The sequence below is a fragment of the Homarus americanus genome, unplaced genomic scaffold, assembly GCF_018991925.1.
Source record: "Homarus americanus isolate GMGI-L3 unplaced genomic scaffold, GMGI_Hamer_2.0 scaffold20465, whole genome shotgun sequence".
NCBI classification, from domain to species: domain Eukaryota; kingdom Metazoa; phylum Arthropoda; class Malacostraca; order Decapoda; family Nephropidae; genus Homarus; species Homarus americanus.
In genome coordinates this window covers 2,290,284-2,316,783 of record NW_024756914.1, presented here as the reverse complement: position 1 = coordinate 2,316,783, position 26,500 = coordinate 2,290,284, and the positions used below count along the sequence as shown (strand labels likewise).

General features: G+C 39.8%; 1 protein-coding gene and 1 long non-coding RNA gene across 3 annotated transcripts in view; both read right to left on the bottom strand.

Moving 5' to 3' along the window:
• The window catches only part of LOC121857215 (neprilysin-1-like), a 77,505-nt gene extending 74,473 nt beyond the window's left edge, over positions 1–3,032 (bottom strand). For both annotated transcript variants that reach the window (XM_042353165.1, XM_042353166.1), the window contains exon 1: positions 2,128–3,032. In XM_042353165.1, the coding sequence (XP_042209099.1) occupies positions 2,128–2,555 (428 nt within the window). In that variant the 5' untranslated portion in view covers positions 2,556–3,032. The remainder of the gene's footprint in view (positions 1–2,127) is intronic.
• A 131-nt stretch (positions 3,033–3,163) lies between these two features.
• The window catches only part of LOC121857214, a 45,537-nt gene continuing 22,200 nt past the window's right edge, over positions 3,164–26,500 (bottom strand). The window contains exon 2 of the long non-coding RNA XR_006087132.1: positions 3,164–4,146. This is a non-coding gene — a long non-coding RNA (uncharacterized LOC121857214). The remainder of the gene's footprint in view (positions 4,147–26,500) is intronic.

The following is a 26,500-nucleotide window of genomic DNA, read 5'->3' as shown; positions in this document are numbered from 1 at the left end:
CTTTATCTTTTCCTTTCTCTCCCAATCCCTATTTCTTCCCTCTCCTTCTAGTTATTTCTTCCTTTACTCTCTTGATACTATATTTTGTATACCACCAGGAACCAATGAAAACCCATAATTACATCCGCAGCAGCTGTCATTGGTTCCTGCAGCGAGCTCGTTGGACCACGCTGATTGGCTGACGAATCACTAAAAATTCCATCCGAGACCCAGACAGTGTTCTAAAAAACATACCCAATAATATTTCACCTGGAAGAATTATAAAAAAAAATTATACACGGAAATGAAGAAAAATATGATTTTGTTCTCACATCTGATAGGACGTTCGTTAATAAACACAATTGTGAAACTGTCAACAAAAGAGAGAGAGAGAGAGATGCGCCTGGTAGTGTAAAAATAAAGTGTCCATCAGAGGCTCTCTCTCTCTCTCTCTCTCTCTCTCTCTCTCTCTCTCTTAGAAAACCCCGGAAAGAAGGCGACCTATTTTCCCGCTATTTTTACGGTATATATGTATATTTTTTCTTCTCTCGCTGTGTTTGTTTGCTCTAGCGATGTTTCTCCTTCAAAATACGAATCAATCATTTTGTCGACGTTAATTTCTCGAGATATTGGTTGCTGATAAGTTCTCCCGAGGGGTATTTGGTGTTTGTAAAATGTTTCGTTATTGATGTTAGTTTTTGCAAGTCATTACCAGAAGGTGTATACATATATTCTCTATTCTTGTGGCCTCTTGTTATACTAATATTTCTTCCTTTGAATATTATGACTTGAGATTTAAATAATTTATCTATATATTTATCCTTAATAATAACGATAACGTCTCTTAATTTTTTCATCTCAGACCGTTAATATCCCGTGTGTAAATACCAACCGATTTTTAACGATTAGTACCGATTTTTAACGATTTTTTCTGAATTTTTAACGATTTTTACTGATTTTTAGGAGAGTTTTAAATAAAGTTGGAAACAAGAATGGAAGAGAACATATTTCTCCCTCTAAATGGTGTGAGTAAATTGCCTCATAAATGAATACTGAGTGAGAATTAAGCAAGAGACGGCGTGGCGAGATTTCAGGAGTAAATCTGCAAGATATGAAGATGGATTTGGCGGCATCAGAGAGTGCGCGCCAAAAATATCAAATCAAATGTCGTCGAGAAGAGGGTGGGAAATATCTGAGAGGTGATTGGTGGGTATTTTTTCCTTTCAAGCGTTGGCGGGAAATATCTGAGAGGTGATTGGTGGGTATTTTTTCCTTTCAAGCGTAGGCGGGAAATATCTGAGAGGTGATTGGTGGATATTCCTTTCTTTCAAATACGAGCGGGAAATATCCGAGAGATGATTGGCTGGATAATTTTGAGGACCGGACACTGGAGAGAGCGTTACATCAACCTGACAAGCTAATTTACTCTGTGGGGGAAAAGGGGAAAATAAACACGATATTTTCCCCTCTATTTATAAACGTCCTTAAGTCTGTCTGTCTGTCTGTCTTACTCTCTCCTTTCTCTCTCTAGATTTCTTTGTCTGTCTGTTTGTCTTTCTGTCTCTTTCTCACTTTATCTCTTTTTCTCTATCTTATTCCCTCCTTTTTTCTCTATCTGTCTGTATCTCTGTCTCTGCCTTACTCTCTTATCTCCTGTTTATTCCTTCATATCCTGGAATCCATTATCTTTTTTTTTTCTTTTCTCTCTTTAATATATACGACAGAAAGACATTAAGACTTTTTAATCCACTCTTTGTCTGCTGATTTATGATTCTTTTTAACGAGAAAATAAATAATTCACGCTCCTCCCAACTCTCACAATCAGCCAATCATCTCTTGACTATTTCCCGCGTTTTTTTTACGATGGCATTTGTTTTGATATTTTTTTGGCGGGAAAACTTTGAAACATTTTGTATAATTTTAAATTATTTCTTTCATGTATATGGAATCATGTCACTTTAACTTGACAATTAATCTCAAATGTATTCTAACTGGCTTATTTAACCCACGATACGAGTTATAATTATTAAATATGGCATCAATAACAACCACACCCCCAAAAATATGTCACTTTACCCACCCAACAGCCTAGACACGTGAATAATTGTATTATTAATTAACGTGGAAGACCTTTTGTGGTGTACTTACCTGTGTGTTCTAACGACCTTGACGCCGCTGTGGGTAGTGCCATTACAACAGGCCAAGTCCTTCCCTCTAGCGCTGGAGGAACTGCAGGAGGTATCTGTCAGGAAGGCTTCTGGTAGGAAGGCCGTCGGGGAGGGCGAGGACGTCGAAGTAGGGATGGAAAGGACTCCACTACTGACATCCTTAGGCGAAGGAACCTCATCACTACAGGGACTGAGGAGCTCTGCCCTTGAGTTCTCCTTCAGGTTCCGCGGTAAGCTTGTTTTGAAGACACCGAATTTCTTTTGTTTTTTCTTGTTGAGGCCGCCCGTGCTGGAGGAGGAGGAGGAGGAGGAGGAGGAGGAGGACATTTTGCTCTCTGCCTTCCCGCCACTCCCATTGGAAGAGGACATGGTGGACGGTCGACCGTTTGTGGTAGAGTTTCTGGTCATAATGTTGTTCTAGACGATGTTTGTGCTCATGGTATGTGTGTGTTTGTGTGTGTTTGTTTTGGTTTTGTTTGGTTTGCCTTGAATTATATGTTTGTTTTGGTGAGAGAAAGAGAGAGATAGAGAGGAGTTAAGGGACTGTTTTAACTGTGTTGGTGATGGTTAGTGAGAAAGAACTTAAAGCTGAATAAATTAAAACGTAACCGGGGTATATAAGATAAGCTGGTGGTGGTGGTGGTGGTGGTGGTGGTAGTGGTAGTGGTGGAGAGAAGGTGTTAGTTAATGTATTGTATTACTGCAGCTACTCAACTGACCAAGAGACGGAGAAGGAGAAACAAGAGATGTGTGCTATAGTCCCTCTGTCTGTCTGTCTGTCTGTCTGTCTGTCTCTGTGTCTGTTTGTGTGTTTTGTGTAAATGTCAACCCGTGCCTGTGTGTTTATGCAAGTGTCTGTCTATGTCTATGTCTGTGTAAGTATCTATGTGTGTCTGTGTGTATGTGTGTAAGCCTTTGTCGTATCTATGTGTGTGTGTCTGAATAAGTGTAAGTGTCTGTGTCTGTATGTGTCTGTGTCTGTAAGTGTCTGTGTCTGTAAGTGTCTGTGTCTGTAAGTGTCTGTGTCTGTAAGTGTCTGTGTCTGTATGTGTCTGTGTCTGTATGTGTCTGTGTCTGTATGTCTGTATAAGTGTCTCAGATCTTATAGACCTCACCCCGCATGGCTTCGCGGTTGGACATTGTATAAATCAGCTTTCAACTTTATCTGTCTGTCTGTCTGTTCACTTCCGTTATGGTGTCCAATGGTAGTGTGTTATTATAGTCATGGTAGACTGAACACTTAACTCTTACTTCAATTACTTCCAACGTACTTTTGATCCACTTATAAAATCACTTATCAAAGGTATATTTTTTTCTTCAGTAATTACAAACGTGTTTTTTAGCTTTACATCAAAACTTATCTGCTGTTAAGTTTTTTTTCATAAGTACCATCACTTTTGGACGTAAATATCACTTAAGAAAACATTACCTACATGATAAAGTTACTTTAATATCACCAACTTAGAAAATTAAATGCTGTTATCATACAATCAAGCACAGGGATTTTCTTCACGGTCACTTGAAGACAATAACACAAAAATCACGTACAAGTCCGTTCGTTAATCTGGGTGAAAAAAATTAATTCCAAACCTCTTCTTATCATTAACATGTTTCACTTATCATTAATTTATCAGTTGTATCATCGCCACGTTCACTAAAAATATCTTCTCGTTTCTTTTTTTTTTATCTTTCTTTATCTATCTTTCCTCTTATTCGTTCACTCGCTCGCTACTTTTTTCCCAGAAGTTTTAGTCCAATGGTGACTTGCCTTCGCTCATATTGTTTATCGTCAGTTTCGTTCAACTTTAGGCATTATTTTCCTCAAGGTTGTCTATTTTTTCAGTCTTTTTCAGTCCTTTTCAGTCTTTTTTCAGTCTTTTTCAGTCTTTTTTCAGTTTTTTTTTTCTTCCTCTTCCTCAGGGGATGGAAGTAATATTCTCAAGTGGTTCTCTCTCCCTCCTGCCGACGCGTTAAGCTTCACCAACACAACACAGCCTCCCTGAAAGGTAAACAAGAGAGCGTTCAAAATTACACGAAAAAATAAATAATAAAATCTACAAACTACATTAAAAAAAATATATATATAATAATAATCTTTATATACACGATCCTTTCTTCCTAAAAAAATGATATATTTTCATCTTTACAACAACCTAAAAAGAAAGATAAAACAAAAATGAAATAATGATTTTATAAATTTTATGGAACCTTGAAAAAAAAGTAATCCTGACATGTTTTTTCTTTCGTGTTTATTTACATATACCTGTACATTTAAAAGAATGTTTATAAAATATCTTCCCCTAAAAAAAAAAAACATTAATATGAATCCACCTTCATAAAAACATAAAAATAACAAAGAGAAAAAACTAAACCATAAAAAACAATTGAGATACGATTTTTTTTATTTTCCTATTTATTTACATACATACACATATACATCTACATATAGTCTTTCTGCTCAACGTTACTGGTGCATCTTTTATCCACTGACCAATCACAGTTAATCTTAAAACGGTGACGTCAGAGGCGGGAACGAATCAGGGCGCTTGTCGTAGTAAACATTGGAGTTGGATGACGCAAGAGGGGAGGAGACATAGAGCAAACTTTCAACCGAGTGTTAAAGTGTGTGACGTTGATTGGTTCCCTGGACATGATGTAAGAGGTGAGGGAGAGGGTGAGAGGTGAGGGAAAAGAGAGAGAGAGAATAGGGAAGGCGAGGTGAGGTGAGGGGAAAAGGTAAGGGAAGAGAGAGAATGAGAGAAAAACAAGGAATAATAACATACTTACAGGACAAAGAAGAAGAAGAATAAGATAACTCTCTCTCTCTCTCTCTCTCTTCCCCCTAACCCCCTCCTCCAACGCTTACCATTGGCGACACTGCTCAACCTATCGGTGAGTCTGAGTTCGTTGGCAACACTGGCGGGGCAAAGTTTACATTCTAGCTTCGTTCAGATCAGCGAGCAATGGCCTCCTCCTCCTCCGGCCTCCTCCTCCTCCTCCTCCTCCGGCCTCCTCCTCCTCCCCCTCCTCCTCCTCCTCCTCCTCCTCGTCTTTGTTTATACATTATCTCCCGTTGTTCTTCCCTCCTGCTCATGTACCTGAACAATTCTTTACTGGGCAAGGTTTCACACACACACACACACACACACACACACACACACACACACACACACACACACACACACATGTATACTAAATACTTCAACACCTGCTGTACCTGAACCAATACTGTACGGCACCAGAGTTCACAATGCAAGCTATTTATAATACGAGTCGATTTTGTTTTTGTGTTTTATTTTGTACCTAAGCAATAGACTCTCTCTCTCTCTCTCTCTCTCTCTCTCTCTCTCTCTCTCTCTCTCTCTCTCCTGTGTTTTGTTCACCCTCTCTTGGCTGAAGCCTTTGAGTGGGGTGGGCAGCTTCCTTACTTTTATACAATATCAACTAAGTCTTACGCTGACGGGGTGATGGGAGAGCCTGGGGAGAAAGGCGAGGCATAGGGAGAGGGGAGAGACTATGGAGAGGGGGAGCATGGGGAGAGGGGAGAGGCTGAGGAGAGGGGGAGCATGGGGACAGGGGGAGAGCCAACAGGTATATATATAAACAGTATTGTTATGAACCACGCCATCTATTGTCTTGATCTACCTACCCAGCACCACGAGCAACGCCATCTAGGGACGAAACACGAGTATGACTCGTCTTAGTTACCACTCCGGGTTTCCCTTCTCCATATCCTGGTTGTTGCGTCACCTCCTCAAAGTCTTCTTTGTCAGCTCCAGTTCGAGGAGAGTTGAGTTCACTCTGGGAGGTGACCACAGGATCACCTATCCTGGAAACCTACGGCACAGTGACTACCTACCGTCTTCTACAATACTCAGCCTTACTCGTCAGCCATCTCAGCTCCGCACTTAAGTATTTGTAATCTTATATTGCCTCCCCCACGTCCACTTGCTTCAAATTATTGTATGTTGTATAAATATGTATATACTGTTAATGTTTAGGTTAAGTATGGTTAAGGGTAAATTATAGAAAGCTGAATATTTTGTTAAGGAATTTATGGTACTTTATTATACACAACAAAAACTCGCATCCTTTGTCTACCCTTTTATAGTCCGATTGTCTTTGTTTTTTTATTGTTGTTGCCTGTTGGGATCTGGGTAGACTTTTAACTATATTCTAAATCCCCAACTCGTAACAGTATATACAAATTAACAAAACAACACGGCATCTGAGTGGCTGAATTACGTCACTAGACACAGCGTAAAAATTATCGTACAAATATATAATCCAGAATATAATTATATAAAATATAATTAATCCAGAATGATATAGAATTAATGTTATGTTCCCATTAAAAGAACAGAACCCCCAGAAAAACATAATAAGTAATTAATTTATTTCCACAGTTAAACTCACAGATTAATGGCTCGTTTATGTAGAAGAATTATACATTATCATACATCAGGCAGTGAAGGTTAGGGGCTACGAGAGTAAGTTGAACTATTTTGATTATTTTAATATATAATTTCTTCGTTATAATTATAGATATTTATTATAGAGAATTATTTTTTTTTATATAAGACCTTTTTGGTGTTTATAGTGGCCATGATATATGAGTTTTTTTATATTATATGTTTATTTTCACCAGCCATTGACAGCCATTGGTCTATGTGACAGAACCAGTGTTGTCTGTTGGTCCTTCAAAATAATAATAACAATAACATCAATAACATAAACAACTACAATAACAACGCAAACAATAATACTACTACTACAAATAATAATAATAATAAATAATAATAATAATAATAATAATTTCCACCTCACATCCACATCACCATTCTAGACACTCTTCTGCCCTCACACACACACACACACACACACACACACACACACACACACACACACACACACACACACACGCACACTTATATATATGGGCGAAGAAAAAAAAAATAATGGTAAAATTCATTGCCAAAATATATATGAAAGGCGTCGAAAAATATGTAAAAAGTTGTAAGTGAAATTCTTTGTGTTTTTGTTGAAACTATTTAAACAATCTGATGGGTTTTTTTTTAATTAATTTTAGGGCTTTGATTTATATAGGGTATTTCTGTCTATCTGTCTGTCTGTTTGTCCGTTTGTCTGTCTGTCTGTCTGTATCTGTCAATCTATTTCACTCTGTCTCTCTCTCTTTTTCTTTCCCTTCTCTCATTAAGTCTCCTTCTCTCATTTCTCTATCACTCCTCCTATCTCTCTATATCTCTATGCCACGAAATATATCCACAGAGTCCCAGAGATGATAATACTCTTATGTTTTTCATCTCCACGATTACCAAGTGCCTTTAAGTCTCTATTGAGTCATCTCACTGCCCAATAATACTACGGTGTGTGTGTGTGTGTGTGTGTGTGTGTGTGTGTGTGCGTGTGCGTGTGTGTGTGTCTGCGTGCGTGTGTGTCTGAATATTAACTTCGCCCAGATCAGCTCAGATTCTCCCAGGTCTATCTAGGTTATCTCATGTCTTCCCAGGTCCCTCCAGATCCTCCCAGGTCCATCTAGGTCCCCCTGAATCCTCCCAGGTCCCTCCAGGTCCATCTTGGTACGACTGGCCTTCTTATAAACGCGAGACATAAAGAGACATTTCTATTCGTCGGAGAGTCTGGCGATATTACGTTTGTGGTGCAGTCTCTCTACCCTTGATATACAAACATATTTCACAGTTTATTTATATTTACATTTATTTACATACATGATTTATTCCAGACAATACAGTCACTCTCTCACTAATACAGTTACTGACCTAATAAAACACTCCATTTGATTTACGTCACGAGCCAATCACGTCCAGCATGAAAACAATGTCCAATAGCAAATTGTTTCCATATTGTGTTATTGCCATTTAGCCAATCAAAACGTCGCATAAAATACATTGTAATAATAACAGAATGAACTCCTGAGAGAGAGAGTAAATTGTGTTGGTATGTATTGTTGGTGATGTGTGTGTGTGTGTGTGTGTGTGTGTGTGTGTGTGTGTGTGTGTGTGTGTGTGTGTGTGTGTGTGTGTGTGTGTACCTCTATATCCATCTTGTGTTTATGATTTAAAGCGTCTATGATTCTTCCTTGTGGATTAAATCGCTTATAACTTCACTGTTTATAGTTCAAGTGCCTATAACTCTCGTGCGTAGAATCGAGGTGTATATAATTCTTTCATGATAGGATTTACGATGCTGTAAATCCTCTAGCCTGAAGACCTTCTACCTATCCCTAACATGTCTCTCTATCATGTAGGTCTCTCATCTCTCTCTAGCATGTAGGTCTCTCATCTCTCTCTAGCATGTAGGTCTCTCATCTCTCACTATCACGCCAGAGAGAACAAAACCAGTCTCTCAAATCTCTCAAATAAGGAGACAATTTAACTTAAGACCGTTTGAGAATTTTATATTTACGTAAGATATTTAGATACGTTCTCATAATTCACCCTGACGAACTTTTAAAGAACTCTCAACACTCTTGGCGCAATATTTTACTGCTCAGTTGAGAGGAAAAAAATTAACTTACGAACTTTTAAAAATCACATAAATTTACCCTAACTTAAGATTTTTTTTTATAAAGGAATTCTGAACGTGATATGTTAAGACAAATTCCTACGACATTATTGTTATCTTGGAACGATCTCTTATCACCACTTAAGAGAAAAAAATGTCTTACGATTATTAAAGAAGAGTTCCAGCTGTTGGGTAATTGATTCTGTAAATGGTCTTGGAGTGGTGGTAGTGTGGTGGTAGTAGTGGTGGTGTGGTGGTGGTGTGGTGGTGTGGTGGTGATGGTGTGTGGTTGTGGTGGTGGTGGTGGTGGTTGTGGTGGCGTGGTGGTGTGGTGGTGATGGTGTGGTTGTGGTGGGTGGTGGGTGTGGTTGTGGTGTGGTGGTGGTGTGGGTGGTGTGGTGGTGATGGTGGTGGTTGTGGTAGGGTGTGGTGGGTGGCTGTGGTGGTGTGTGTGGTTGTGTGTAGAAAATATAACCCATTCATATCCTAATAGCTGTTAACCCCACACCCTATGCACACACACTCTAGCCCTTAGTCCCACCCCTAATCTCTATCACCTCCAACCACCCCCACTTCCACACACACCCCCACACCACCACTAGAGTGAATTAATCAATCTTCAACACAATTTCCTGACGCCATTTTTGGTCATGCTGGCTAAGATTGATAGGGACAACAAGGTGCCATTAACACGACCCCCAAATATACGTCTCTCTCTAGATCCTCTCATGCAATCACTGGTCCTCAAAACACACACACACACACACACACACACACGAACACACACAAGGACTGGTCCTTGCTGAAAGTGGGGCAAAGGGAGCAAAAGGGGCAAACGGAGCAAAGGGGTGCAAGGGGAGCAGGGGGGTAAGGGGAGCAAAGGGGGACAGGGGGCCGACAGGTGTGTTGCCTAAAATAACACCTGATTTATGGTGTGTCAACTGAGGCTATAGATCCTTATTGTGTCGCTCCAAGTCTAGTTAGCTGAGGGAACAAGTTATATTTATATATTTGATATATTTTTTAGCGCGAGTAAGTGAAACGTGGCTGGCTGCGACCGTAGACTTTTTCACGCTCTGGGTCCCGTGTCTAGCGACTGACCCATTATTATATAAGTCTTTTGGAGGTGTTTCTCTGAGAGTCTTTTGTGGGTCTCTTGTGAATATTTTGTGGGTATTTTGTAAGTATTTTATGGGTCTTTTGTGTGGGTCTTTTGTGGGTCTTTTGCTGCTTATTTTTGGGGTCTTTAATACACCAAACATGTATTCACTGGTCTTTTGTGTTCTATTATTAATTTCATTATTTGGGATGTCGTCTCAGGTTAGGTTAGGTTAGGTTAGGTTAGGTTACTTAAGGTTAAATTAGGTTAAGGCCAAGTCAGGTCAGGTAAGGTCAGATTAAGGTCACCATCGTCAGCAGGCAGGAGTTCACTAGACAGATCCTCAACACCTCAAGTTTGGGGTCGTAATCGCCTGAGGCTGAAAAGTTTGTTGTCGGCTTTGGATCTGGGTATTCAAGAGAGCTGTTGATGTGTGTGTGTGTGTGTGTGTGTGTGCTATGATAAATCTCTCTCTCTCTCTCTCTCTCTCTCTCTCTCTCTCTCTCTCCATAACCAAATATAGAATAAGATCAACTAAACAATCATAAAAAGGCACAAAGGGAAAATAACAGACGAAAAAGGAAATAAATAGAGATATTGGAGGATAATACGATAGAGAGAGGGGAGAGGGAGAGAGGAAGAATGAAAGAAGAGGAAGAGAGAAAGGGGAGACAGAGAGAAAGAAGGACAAGAGATAGGGAGAGACGAAGAGGGACTTGAAATAGGAAGTTAATGAAGAGGGGAGGGAATTGGACAAGAAGAAGGAGATTTAACACACACACACACACACACACACACACACACACAGTACACAAGCTTTACCTTCAGGTGGACTCCCAAAGAACGACATGTGAACGTAATAATGTGAGAGTGAACGATAGTAGAGAGAATAAGGCAAAGAATAATACCTTGTTTAAATGGTAATTCATTTATCTGTGAGAGTAATCAGATTCATTGAAGTGCGAGAGATAGATAGAGAGAAGAGATAGAAACACAAATAGAGAAACACAAGAGATAGAGAATAAGAGACATTTCCTATAGAGAGAGAAACAGAAAGACAGAAATAGACAGACAGAGAACGAGAAACAGTAACAGAGAGGCAGAGACAGAGAACGTGAGACAGAAACAAGCAGAGAGTCAGAAACAGAGAGAGAGAGAACTTAATTCCCTCATCTTTATAAGTGAAGCCTCTCCTTGTTACAGCTGATACAGTCTCCTCTCTCCAGCTTCACCAGAGTTACAGAACCAAGATGGATTTTCAAGGGTTTTTTTCTTCTGGTTATGAGAGACTGGAGAAGGTTTTGTTTAGCTCTCTCTCGACAAAGGAGCATCAGATTGCGCAGCTCGAGTGACCGTAAACACACATCGATCCTCACCTCTCTCACTCACCCGAGGAAAAATGTCACAGCCACGTAAGAAACTGGCAACCTGGCAAACCCTACGACCATGGCAACGCTGGGGATGGCAAGAGTATAGTAACAATAACTATGACGATTTCTAGTGGCTATACCTTTGTGACCTTTGGAATCGTGGCAACGCTGATGGTAATTTTACTTGATCACTACACGACCATGGCAACAATGAGGATGGCAAAACTATGGCAATTACATCTTAGTGGTCAAAGGATCTTGATAACGCAAAATGGCAAACTTCAAATGTACCAACTAGCCAGTATGAATATAGAAGGTCGACTTTTAACCCTGGGTACGTTGCCATATCACCAAGAGAAAGACAAGGAGTATGGCAGAGTCCTTTTAACACACTATGGCAACACAAGATTATGGCAACTAAAATATTATGGCAACCTTAAGGGCATGGCAACTATAAGATCATGGCAATGGTGAGGAAGACAATGACCCTCTTGCGGTAGTTGAGTAAAATACCATCGTACTCAAAGCATTAAGTTATTTTTACTCAAGAGATTAAGACCACGTACTCAAGACGTTAAATAATCGTACTCAAAGGTTTGGGTCCTTGTACTCAAAGGGTTCATAGATGGTACTCAAAGGGTTAATATATAGCACTCAAAGCTTACTCAAGATATTAAGACCACGTACTCAAGACGTTAAATCATCGTACTCAAAGGTTTGGGTCCTTGTACTCAAAGTATTCATAGATAGTACTCAACTAAATCACTATAAATTACCAGTTATTTATACTTACAAAAAATAAAAGACACATGAACTATAGAATGACAAAATCTATTGGGAGTATTTACGAACCGATCCCCCGCCCCCTTACGTCACTCGTCCCGGTGTGTTGACCCTCGTGATGTCATCAGTAGGATGTAAATATTAGGATGCACTAATGTCAAACAAGAGCCCGGGCACACGTCTTATTGCCTGACTCACGACTACATACCTTTCTTATTCATTAATTCTCTATGGTAAAACTATTCATTGTAGATATTTTTCATTTATTTAAGTTTTTCATCGGTTGTACATTATTTACTGCCGTTAATAAAGTGTGATGTGTAAAATGAAAGGGAGAGATAATTGTCAAAGTCAGAGCCACGAGCGAAAAATCGGACGCGCTGTCACAGGTGAGCAACAGAGTGGCGCGTAGTAAAGATTGTCCCTGTCTCAGATATCTTAGGCCTTTGTTTATTTTTTTTTTTTTACAGAACATCACGAATTTTGTTGCTTCTAATCCATCACTGAAGTTACAAACAAAGAGAAAGAAAGCAAGAACTTTGAACTTAATGTCACATTCTCCTCATATATAAACGTGTTTAGTCTGATATCATTCACAAGCGATCATAAAAACCAAAAATATCTCCGTAACATTCGAGTTTGTGCGATGAAAAGATTAAAAAGATCCGCTTAGCTTTTTCTTTTTTTTCCCCCATCAAAGAGAATATCCCTCGTGTCATCTACATCCTGTGTGAGACGAATGGAAAAAAAAATAATAATATACAAAAACAGAGAAAAAAAATATACGATGAAAGAGAATAGAAAAAAAATATATATCTATCTTTTGTTTTGGTAAAGGTTTTGACTTGTGAACACGCCCACCTCACCAAGTAGAAATTCCACCTCAAGCTTCCGAGAATAGATTTTCATACACTATTTAGGTTAAATTTCTTCCCCTAAATGGTAAGATTAAACGTTTTTACCTGGATCAGATTATGCAATGACATTTAAAAAAATATATACAACTAAAATGGCGTCATAATCGCCCTGATACTGTACTTTGACTGACATGCTGTAGATAAGAGAGAAGAAAGAAAATCCTCGTAATCTATTGAGAATAAAGAGAATCAGTTCAACACCCTCCCAATCAGAGATATAGTTCCTGAGTGTCGTTTTTTAACAGATAATCAGATCGTGCGGGAAAGCCTTTACTGTAATATCTCTAAGACTTAATCCAATTGGCCGACTCTGGTAATTCCACTGAAGTAATCTGATTTCTCCAAGGTAATCAAATACTCGTGAGAGAACTGAATGAGAACTCTTAGATTTCCATCCCTCCACCTTTCCCTTCCTTCTCTCTCCCCCTCCCTCCCCCACTCCCTCCCTCTCCCCCTCATCCATCTCCCCCACCTCCTTCCCCACATCTACCCACATCTCCTCACCCACCTCCCCTTTCCACCCCCACATATTCCTCCTCTCACCCCTTCAACCTCTCCCTCTCCCCTTCCCTCCCCTTTACCCCCTCCCCCTTCACCTCCTCCTCTCCACCCCCTACCGAAGACAATTACATAAATAAATTCCAAAACGCTTTAAAAAATCACGTTCCTGATTTTTTTTATGATTTTGTTATTTTTTATTTACAACCTATTGATAATTTCCTCGGTATATTATTTAATTGCTCTTAATTCTAATTGATGGACGAGTTGACTATTAACAAGAGGTTCTGATTACCCTAAAAATGCCCATTAGAGTATTATTGTGTTCTGAGTAATATGTTGATGGCTTAGGTGATATAATTAGCATACATACATGCATACATACATACATACATACATACATACATACATACATACATACTGTTACGACCGTGTCGTATTTTTCTATTTTTTTTTATATAACATGCTTCCATGTTGTTCCATATTATTCCTGTAATGATGTGTTATATTTACTATTATATAATCTAGTCACCTTACCCTGTGCTGTTAAGGTTTTTACTGTTATTATTTGTTCAAGCCCATCTTATTTCTTCATTTAGTATTGTAACAAGCATTCTGTGTTGCTCTAACGACCATCTGCATCGTTAAACGACCCACCGGCGGGTCCCGTGGCGGGAACCTACCATATATATAGTAGTCCACCTGTAGACCGAGTTCAGTCCAGTCCTCTTGACCTTCGGTTCACATTGTTTTGAGTGACACCCGTCACCTGTTACTTATACTTCATTTTATTTCTGTGTTGTTCCTGTCGCCACCAATGTGGTATATCTCTGTGAGTACCTATTTATGTCTCTTATGTGTCCATCAGTGCTTGCTTAGTTACATTTAAGTAATTCAGTGTTGTTTCACGTTAGTTAATTTCAGTGTTAGTATTTTTATATGTTTATGTAGTGTTAACGTAATCCGGTGTTTTAATTTCATTCTTTTGATGTTTCGATGTTTAGTATCATTTGTGTCTTAAAAGTTTCGATAGTGAATCAATTTGTTGTGACAGCCTACGAGGCTCTTTATTGTGTTAATATTTAATTTAATTAAATTCTTAAAGGTTTACTTATTTATTTTTATTCCATTTTAATTTACTTCACTTTTTGTTTGGTTACGCCTAGAACCTGGATATTAAGTAAATTAAGAGACGGCATAAACATACATACATACATGCACACATACATACATACATACATAAATACATACATACATACATATAGCTCCTTGAAGTAATCCCAGCTCCATATTTTACATTCAAAGAAGCGCTCCACCTTCTCTCCGTCGTAAATCCCTTACTCCCCTCTCCTGCCCTACCCCCCTCCCCCATCCCTCATCTCCCCTCCCATTCCTCCTCTCTCCCATCCCTCCTCTTCCCTATCCTCCCACCCCTCCTTTCTTATCTCCCTTCACTTCACTTCCTCTCCCCTCCATTCTCTTCCTCTCCCCTCCCTTCCTCTCCCCTCCCTTCCTCCCCCCTCCTATATTTTGGTCGACTTCAAACACTCTTTCCCTCAGCACTCTGTTGCCCTGATTTCTGACCGACCAATCAGAAGCCTGCAAATAAAGCCTATGATTTTAATCCCAGTATGGCCATAGCTTTGGGAACTCTGGCACTGAATACTAATCCCAGGATGGTTTACGCTTGGAGGGGGGAACCAGAAGCAGTTATACTAATCCCAGGATGGTGTACGCTTAGAGGAAGATAGAGACTATTATACTTACTCCAGGATCGCTTACGTTTAGAGAGTCAGGTAATACTATTAATCCCAGGACGGTCTATTCTCATGACGAAACTAATGATGTTAATCCCAGGTCATTGTACGATCAGGGTGATGACCTCAATATCAGGGTATTTTACGCTTTGAGACTAAAGGATGGCATTAATCCTAGGACGATCTATGTTCGAGGCGATGCCAGAGATATTAATCCAAGGACAATCTCCGCTTCTGAGACTCAGGCAATGACACTAATCCCAGGATAACCTATATATAAGATATTAGAGAGTGGTATTAATCCCAGGTTGATCTAGCCAATTATTATACCTCCCTAAACCAATGAGTTTTGATGTGCTTGTTGCCAGAGGTCACCAGGGAAGTGTATTGACTAGAGGAGAGGAGAAGTGAAGGGAGGGACACACACACACACACACACACACACACACACACACCCAACGCTCGCCGATAGGATTCAATTTGCCTCCGCTTACCAACACATAAGATCGCGCCAGAGGTAACAAACGAGGTGGTTCAGACCCCGGAGTGTATGCGTTCCGATAGTCATAAACAAAGACTGGGGAATCGGTGTTGGTCCAGGTGGCATATAGAGGCGGGGGTGTTTACTTACTCGAAATCAGCTGTTTTATGTTTACTTTCTTCCGAGTCAGGCGTCGTCAAGATCAGCTGTTTTTTTTATTTACTTTCTGAGTCTCGTGTCGCTGAGATATTCTGTCGAGGCGGAATCAAATTTGTTTCCCAAGTTGACGTCGAGGTATATTTAGTTTCTATTAAATGGTGAATATACTCCGAATATATTACTCTTATATATTTTTGTATTTTTCTTCTGTGTGTGTGAGAGAGAGGAAGAGAGAAGGAGAGAGTGAGGTAAAGGTTGGTAGAGATGAAGAGAATAATGGATAGATAAGGAGAAAGTTTGTGATTGATTAACACCGCTTAACGACAGACTTCTCTCTCTCTCTCTCTTCATCCCCAACTTTCGTCACCAAAAACCAACACAACATTCGGGTAAAATAGGAAACAGAACCTTTTACTGATTTCAGCTTGAAACTTAGTTAATGGAGAGCTCAGAGTCAATGTTCGCTGCCATGGAGGGGGAGTGAGAGGGAGGGGTAGGTAGAGAGGGGGGGAGAGGATAGGAGGGTATGGGAAAGAGGTGGAAGCAGGGAGGGAAGGGAGGAGAATAAGAGGGGGAATAGAAAGATGGAATGAAGGAAGGGGAAGGAGTGGAGAAAGGGAGGGAGAGAGTCGATGTTCTTTACAAGTGGAGTGGAGGGGGGTGGTGAATGAGGGAGAGAGGGAAGTGGGATAATTATGAGATAAAGTAAAGGGAAGAAAGAAGAGAGGGACAAAGGTGAAAAGAGACGAACAGATAGACAGAGAAAGAAAATGGAAGAGAAAAACAGTGAGAAGGGAAAAGAAAAATACAGACATCAGAGACAGAAAAAGTGGTTGAAAAGTGAGAGGCAAAGACGAGAGAGAGAGAGAGAGAGAGAGAGAGAGAGAGAGAGAGAGAGAGAGAGAGAGGAGAAGAAGAAGAAGAATTTAAACTGACGGAGAAGGAGAATAAAAGGGATGATTTTACTAATATTTACCGATATTTCTTTTACCCCATCAACACAGAATTTCCCCACCACTAACAGAAAATTTCCCCACCACCACAATATCTCTTCCCCCCCCCTCTCCCACAAGAATTTCCCCACCAGTTTCAGGGAATAAGTTGGTGAGGTCGCCTACGTGTTAGTGCCTCCCTGCTGCCGTGGAGGAGTGGTAAGAGAGGCAGTGATGGAGGTGTTTAGTGAGGCAAGGTGCGGCCATTGGTTCGATCTTATCCGAGTATCTTAATTTTTTTTATTTTTTTCACTTTTCCTGTGTGTGTGTGTGTGTGTGTGTGTGTGTGTGTGTGTGTTTTCTCTCACACACACACAGAAAAAATACGTGAATAATCCTCGTATTGTCCACCATTCACCCCTGTCCTCCTCTCTCCCTTCTTCACCCTTTCTCTCCCTCTCCCTTTCCTTTCCTCCCCTCTCTCCCTTTCTCCCCCTCCATCCCCTTTGATCCTTCTCCTAACGTCACACACACACACACACACATTAAAGTCTTCCTGTGTCGCCAACTACGAGGAGGAACATTCGCCTCTAAACTACGAGGAGGAATATCGTGGTTGGGGGACCTTGGTAACTACGCCTCTCTGGTTGTCAGCTGCAGCCTCTCCCCGCCAATTGTTGACAACCAGTGAGATCGATTTCATTTTAATTAACTAATTTAGACTGATGAAGGGCTTCTGTTCTCTCTTCATAGCCCTCTTTACTAACATTAATAACGAGTGTTATCCGCCATGCTCTCCCTACCCACAAGATTATGTCCCAACGACCTTGTCAGCCTGGGAGGGGGGTGTAGAAATTCCTGGACCATCCTGGGACATATAAGTAACGGACACACACACACACACACACCTAAGTTTCTAACACTAAATACCTCTTAACCTCCCCACCCCTCCCTTATACCCGTCTATCCTCACTGACTTTCTGATATTTATTTCCCTGTGGTGGCTCTCTCTCTCTCTCTCTCTCTCTGTTTCAATTTCTACAATGCTCTACATCACTGTTTATTTCTCTTCTGTTCTTTTATATTCTGCTATATTGCTATCCACTCTATTTCGTTTCTTTTCTCCATCTGTTCCTCTTTCCATTATTGCCATCCACTTCAATTCCATCCCCAACGTAAAAACATAACCTAAACCTAACGTCATTTATTGTTAGGGTGGTTAATCTTCAGGTGGAATAAACTGGGGAGTAGATTCTTCAGGTGATCCCGTAAATTAATCCACATTCTCCTTGTAAATCCATTATCCATTTTAATCCATCTTACCTATTTTATCCACATTTTTAAACATATTTCGTCAATCCATCCTTCCTTTCTCTCCCTTTTCCCCTTTCTCTCCCTTCTTTCCTCTTTATCTCCCTTCTTTCCCCTTTATTTCCCTTCTTTCCCCCTTCTCTCACCTCTCTCTCACCTGTCAGATTCCCAATTTATCTTCACAGGTGAGGTGGCAAGTTACCGTTGATACTCGATCAGCTGATTCGGTGACGTCACTCCCGCTCCTCAGTTTGTTTACGTTTCAGCCCGCCAATCAGCTGATCACATCACTCAGTGTACACAAGCAGTCACACTAGAGTTATCCCAGTGTTTAGAAAATCACAAAATTCTCACTTATTGGATTCCAGGCACGGCGCCCTGCGATATCGAGAAGTAAAAAAAGTAACAAAAAAAAGTAAAAATTAACGAGAAAGTAGAAAGTGATTAAGTTAAAAAGTAAAATGTAATGAAAAAGTAAAAAGTGAACAAGTAAAGGGGTAAAAAGTTGTGAAAAAGTAAATAAAAAGTAAAAAAGTAAATAAAATAAATGAAGGAGTAAAAAAAAAAGTAAGATATTAAGTGAAAAGTAATAAAAGTTAAAAAAAACAAGTCAAAAAATAAATAAAAGAATGTGAAAAGAAAAGTGACAAAATTAAAAAAGTACAAAAAAGTAAAAAATGGTAAAAAAAATAAATAAAAATGTAAGAACGCTAAAAAAATAGAGTTATGTGACTTTCTTTTATGTTACAAACCGGAGGTGGGAGTTACAGCGTGCTTCTGAAACAGTGTCGGGAATTTGCTGCTTTCGAACTATTGAGTCGTATTTTGAACCTTTGAAGCACCAAATTTGAGGGATTCGGTGTTTCGGAACTAAAGTTGAAATATAACTCTCTGATGTGAAGCTGATGACTCTAAGTAAATAAAAACAGAGAGAGAGATAGGGGGGAGAGAGGGGGAGAGAAGAAAGAAGGAAGAGAAAGATAGAGGGAATAAAGAGAGAAGGGAGCGAGGAAAGAGAGAGAGAGAGAGAGAGAGAGAGACGGGGTGTGGGGGGGTCGTATCTCCTCTCTTACGATACTTCACAAGGAAACAAATCGAAAACAGAATTTAATTTGACTGTGTATGTGTGAAAGCCTCTCTCTCTCTCTCTTTCTCTCTCTCTCTCTCTCTCTCTCTCTCTCTCCTCCCAGCACACAAAAACTTCAAAACTTCACTACTGGTGATATCTTAGGGACTCACCCCACGAGAATACCAAACAGCAGGGGTATGTATGTATGTATGTATGTATGTATGTATGTATGTTGGTGTGCGAGACAGCCCCATACACTACCGCCAGACCACAGCCCCGGGCTATAAAAGTGCTTTACCACAGAGAGGATACATACACACACCACTACCCTCCCTTATCTCTCCCTCTCCCTATCTTCTCTCCCTCTCCTCCCCTCCCCCTCCCTCTCTTCTCAACCTATCTCTCCCTCCAACAATCATTCTCCCTCTCTCACTTGTATCATCATCATCATCATCATCATCACCTCTTCAACATTACCATCACCACTACTATCATCACCACTACTACCACCACCAACAACAACAACAACAATAATAACAACACAATAACCTAACCTAACCAAAAACACCAACACTACCACTATCACCACCACCACTATCACCACCACCACTATCACCACCACTACCACCACCACCACAACAACAAGGTGACCCTCCCTCACGTTACAACACACAGAGATACAATACCATAGCTCCCGCACCGAGGTTGTTACTATATCTGTTCTTGAAGGGGATGTGCTGGACCCTCGTCTGTCTTACCTGAAAAATACAAGAGCGAAAAAAAATATATATTAGTTATAGTTTAGAGAAAGAAAGAGACAGACAGACCTAACTACTCCCAGCATCAAGTTATCACCACCACAAAAAATAATATACAACAATAACAAAACGATAACTTGGAAGCATTCATACGACAATGCAAATAAACAGTTGAGCATCGCGTCATCAAGTTCCATCTTAAGGTCTTTGTGGCTATATAAAACCTCGTCCGTTTCACTCAAAGCACAGTACGACTCTTGATGCCCACCATATAAACACACACACACACACACACACACACACACACACACACACGTAAAAAACAACAACATAATAACACGGTGATAATATGGAACGTAAATAAACAAATGAGCATCGCAGTATAAGGTTTTTTTTTATCTGGTATTCATGTTGTTTATAGCAAAATCTGTCCCCGTACTTAACATAGCAGTAGTGTCTGTTTTATATATAAACACGTATGATATTAAAAGTATATTATACCTATAACAAACACGTATATGTATATGACATTAATATAAAAAATAACATAACAGCGAAACGATAACTCTGGATTATTCATACGATAATGTAAATAAACAAGCCAAGGTATTATTATTATTTTTATTTACGGGTCTGTTCATGTGTGTCTGGCGACTTAGCAACAGTGTGTGTGTGCGTGCCTGTGTGTGTGTGTGTGTGTGTGTGTGTGCGCTTATGTTGTTACAGTATGCAAAATAGACTACCATAATTTACATACCTTTCATTTTCACACTTAAAAGCTCATCAGAGAGAGATAACTCAGCCAACGTTCACCCAACCTCTCCCAAACCTGAACTCGAACTTGTCGTCTGTCTGAACATCAACCATAAGGCATTCATTATAAACCAACTTATAACACAAAAACAAAACGATAACACCAACACTCAACGCCAGGGCAACGATAGTGTCACGAATCTGTTTTATCACCTGACATCGTAAATACGTATGTAAGACACCTTAAAGAAGCACTAACAAAACGATAACATGGACTTATTCCGACGACAACGTAAACATTGCAGCTGAGCAGAAGAATACCATCCCATCACGAGGTTTATCTGAGGTTGGGTAGGCAAGATAGGGGTTGGCTCCTCCGCACAATAGCAAGGCGCAGAGATGTGAGATTAGACACACACACACTATATATATATATATATATATATATATATATATATATATATATATATATATATATTCAGAACACACAACAGCAAAAACGAAAACAGAGAGAGATAATCCTACGAATTTGTAACATATTTTTTATGTAATGTTTCCCAGGCAAAATACGATCTGAATGTAACCCATCCATAGCAATCCGGGGCTCATGAACGTATACATAAGAATATAATACAAACACACACACACACACACACACACACACACACACACACACACACACACACACACACACAAGGTTCTAAAACCCCAAAATACAATAATAAAACGACAATTTTACAAACATTACACCAACATAAATAAAAACTTTGACCACACCAACACTGTCAGCAGTCGTATCTAATGTTCTCCAGGTAAGTTATGGCTTAAACCTAGGTCATTAATGATACCTGAAGCTTAATTAAATAACTAAACATACATATACATAAATACAAACGAACGTAACGATAACTCTTAAAAAACCTCGTACGATCATGTAAATAAAAAAATTCGGATTTATATAACACCTAGGAATTTAATCTCGTCTTCTAAATGATGCTGAATGATGCTGAATGATGCTAAATGATGCTGAATGATGTTATCTAATAAAGGTAACGTCTCAGTGTACTTTTAATGTTATTCCCGACGTTATCTGTTGTGTTTTAACTTCAGTCAACTAGTTAGTTAGGGTCTCCTGCATCTCCTGCTCTTCCAAGAAACATTTACTGTGTTTACCCTGAAGAATTCTGCTGTAGCTGCTGTAAAAGAATGTCACCTCGTCATGAATCTATATTTTTTTTAGATTTTCCATGCGGTGTGTGTGTGTGTGTGTGAAAGAAAGAGAGAGGGGGGAGTTCTTCCAATTATCCAGTGAGAGAGAGAGAGGGGGAAAGAGCTCGTCTAGTGACCCAGTGAGAGAGAGACTGACAGACAGACAGACAGACAGACAGACCGACAAACAAACAGAGACTCATCCAATGACCCAATGTACCTCTTATATGAATACAGAAACACGTAACAAAAAAAAACACATATAAAACACTACAAAAAAACACCACTATAACCGAAAACGACAACTTCAGAGGATTCATACGAGAACACACACAAAAAAACACACACACACAGCATAGTAGAAAATTTTTATGTCTGGTTCCCCAAACGAGTCATGTGCGGATTTTTACCCCATCCATAACAAACACACAGACTTTTCTACTGATACACAAATACATTTAAAATAGATATAAAAACAAAAACAATAACCATATAATAAAGCAAATAAACAATGGAGTCTTACTTATTTGTTTCATCAGTTTTTTTTACAAGTTCTTACATGGCTACATAAGGCCTTACTGATACCTCATCAAAACGATAACTTATCACATTCATACGATAATGTAAACAAACAAATCCAGTTGATCACCTCACGAGTTTTAATCTGTGGTTCTAGATGCAAGGTGTGTGTGTGTGTGTGTGTGTGTGTGTGTGTGTGTGTGTGTGTGTGTGAGTGTGTGTGTGTGTGTGTGGTATTAACGGAGGCAGATGAGACACCCGAGTGATGGGAGACGCTGAGTGGGTGAGAGGGAGAGAGGGGAGGAGAGGAGAGGGTACTGGTGAGGGGAGGTAGAGATGAGAGTGAGAGAAGGTAGTGGAGGATAGTGAAGATAGTGAGGATAGCGCGTGGAGGAATATAAACAGAAGTGAAGACAATGAAGAGAAATTGCGAGGTAGGAAAGACTTAGACCACAGCTGGTGAGGATAATGAAGAAAATGAGGATAAATTGCTGAAGTGAGTAAAGATAATGAGGGTAATCTGTAAAGGCGACGACGGTGAAGAGAGAGAAGGAAGATAGGACTCCCTCACACCCCTTCATCACCAAACAATCCCTTCCTCACACTACCTCCCTCAGCCCTAAACACTCCCTCACACTCCCTCAGCCCTAAACACTCCCTCACACTCCCTCATCCCTGACCAATACTTGCCAAATATTTCATAATAAGAAATAATAATAATAATAATAATAATAATAATAATAATAATAATAATAATAATAATAATAATAATAATAATACCACTTATGCTACTACTGCTACAAACATCAACAACTACAACTATTACTATTACTATTACTACTACTACTATTACTACAATAACTACTACTACGGTTGCTACTGTCATTGTTATCGGCGCTACATTCACCCTCCCTCCCTCTCTCGTTAATCCTCACGCTCGTTTACCCTTGTTTGCTGCTCCGCTCGTTAAGACCTGATGGGTTTGTTGGGGAGGGTCGTTAAGCTTCGCCCGTTGGCCTTTGTTTACGGAATTGCAGTTGAGTTTAATGAGGCCATTGGTCTGTTTCATCCAATAAAGAAAAAATAAATATAAAACTTACTCTGTTCTTCTTACCGTTGACGTCTTGTTTCATGTGAGGTGATAATTTATACTCTTAAAAAAATAACAACAGGGTGAATAATAATGATTATGTAAAATAGTAATTTATCGTAAAAAAAAGATATAATTATTTACTTGTAAAAATAATAAAGAAATTGTAAATAAAAGATAAGTGAGCATCGCCCCTCGGTGTGTTGGAGTCTCTAATCCCTTATAGTTGGCGGGAAAAGTTTTTGGACCTTATAGTGTCTCAGGCGGAGGATTCTGAGACCACATCATGTAAGGAGATTTACAGCTACAGGGAAAAGACAACATAAAAAACCCTACCATAACTTGTTGCCGTTATAACCAAACTTGAGTCGTTGGTGGGACGTGTCTAATCTCCATCGGATGGTGGGAAGGGTCTAAAAGTTACGTCATCGTGTAGTAAAGAAAAAAAAGACAAACAAGTGAACATCGTCCCCCCACCCCCCCACCCCCCGCCCCCTTCCCCCGGCCGCTGATCCTGAACCTTTACAACAGTCTCTCGGGAGTGGAATCTAAATCCTCTTGAATGGTATATATGTTCTTTGTGTTACGTTGCCTTAATACAGGAAGTCTATACCTTAAAATACAAAAGTCAAACAAAGGAGCATCGCCGCCACTAAATCCTCTAATTCACGAGAGGAATTCAATCCCCCTTTTGCCAAGAGAGGTTCTAAACTTAATTTTCCCAAACATAAGGGATCGAATTCCTTTGTGTCCAAAAATTTGCACTTAAGTAAAAATAACACATATCTGTCCAGGCTATTTGAACCTTTAATGCCGCTGGAAAGAAGAATCTAATCCCTCAGGGCGACATTGAGATTCTAGACCTTATAAGCTCCTGAGACGAGGAGAATCCGATGCCTTCATGCAGGGGATCAGATCAACTTCCTTCCTCTTATTTCCGACGCCGAAATGCGATTCCAGTGTCATGAAAAGGTGGATATTGCTTCACGGATTCGGTTTTCGTCCCCCGTCACTTTTACCGCCACACTCCACGATACTGGGTGAGGCTTTCTCAGGCAGGGAGAGATGAGATACTGGCGGAGATATTAGAAAGTGTGAGTTTAGATAAGATCTTTCTTAGAGTAAAGTACAAATTAAAATACTGGTGTGATTCCGTTAAAAAAAAGTATAAATTTAAAGTATAAAAGTATAAAACAAAAGAAAGCAATATTATAGAAAGTACTGATATAGAAAGCATTGAACAGAGAAAGTAGTAACACAAAGTATTAATACATACAGTAGTTCTGTAGAGAAAGAAGTGATAAAGAAACTAGTAGAGAAAGTAGTTACAGAGAAAGTAGTAGATAAAGCAGTTAGTAGATAGTAATACAGGTGAGGGTAAATAGAAAGGGCCCCAGACACCCACCTTTGCGTCTGCCAGGTGTTAACTCGTCCTAATTAAGTAATTAAGCTGCACTAACTAGGTTACCTGGCCAACCTGCTGAGGGCCACGCAAGCCAGGTGAGCTAGAGCTAGCTTATACCTCACTCTACGTAGCTTGGGTGAGAGAGAGAGAGAGAGAGAGAGAGAGAGAGAGAGAGAGAGAGAGAGAGAGGAGAGAGAGAGAGAGAGAGAGAGTTATTCCAGGGCCCACACACCTGCTGCTGCTGTGTGTGTGTGTGTGCATATAAACGTATACACACACACACACACACACACACACCTTATCTCAGGCCATAAACTAACTTGACTATCAAAAACTTTTTAAATAGATGAAAAAAACTGAAATCTAATAATTAAGGTGATATAGACAACCCCTTCCACCACCCACCCCCTCCCGTCATCCCACCAACCCACCCCCCTCCCCCACCAGCCATTATCCTCATTAAAATCATTAGTGTCAATATCTGCATAGCTAACAGTCTTTATGGGTTATAAGAGGACTCGTTAATTGACTCGTTTTGCTTTCTTCATTTCGTTAAATTTTCTCGTTACATTTAGTAGTGTTCAGTTATGTCATAGTTAACCCTCTTTATTCAGATTGATGACGTCACTCGTTCGTTTTCTTTTTCTTACCGTTTCAATAGCATAGTCTTCTGTATTTCCTAATTCCCGTTTTCTGTTATTTCTTCCTCTCTATCTTTAGTAATGTTCGCATTTAGAGTCTGTTCACTCATCATTTATGTTATTATCTCCTCCTTTCTCCTACTTCCCGGTCTTTATTCTTATCTGTGCTTGTTCTCCAGTCATTCATTCTTTTCTTGTGTTTTTCATTCACAGTGAGGCAATCTCTCTCTGTCGGGAGGAGGAAAGAGGAGAAAGATTTCCTCCGGGTTTTATGTTAGAGACAGCTGACAAGGTTACAAACTCTAAAACTGTGTAATAGCGTCTCTCTCTCTCTCTCTATTCTATACGATACCAAGGATTCGAACCTTCTTCTCCTTCACTACACCAGCGATTCGAACCTTTTCCTTCACGACACCATCCACGAAATCGAACCTCACTCATCATGACATCAGGGATTCGAACCTCGGGCTTTAGAATGTGATCCTGGCGACCCCCCACACTCTCCCAGGCCCTATGGTTGGTTTGTGTATCGTTACTCAATGGCCACGATGGTTCACAGATTGTTTATACTATATGTGACATAACGATTCAATTAAGGGTTCAAATAATAGGTTTTAAAGACTCGACTAAAGGTTTCGAACCATGGGTTATAGAGATTCGATCGGGAATTCTAACCAAACAAGCTCAACTGAATGTCAACTCAACCAAACAAACCAAACCTGTTACAGATCAAGGAAGCTGTATCATTGATCCTTGACTCAAACACACTGACCAAACACGTCAATAACACCCCAGTTTGACAAATAGGTCATATACACCTAACGACACACACACACACACACACACACATACACACACACACACAAAAGGGCTTCCTGAAAATGGTTAGTTTCCAGACATACACACATCCCTCCATTAATTCTTCCTTTCCTTCCTTCCCCTTCCTTCTTTCCTTCTCTCCTCCCTCTTCCCCCAATCGGCCATAAACCCAAAATCACTCTTATAAATGATTTACAAAAGGCTATCGACTACGCACCTCCGTAAATACCTGAACTA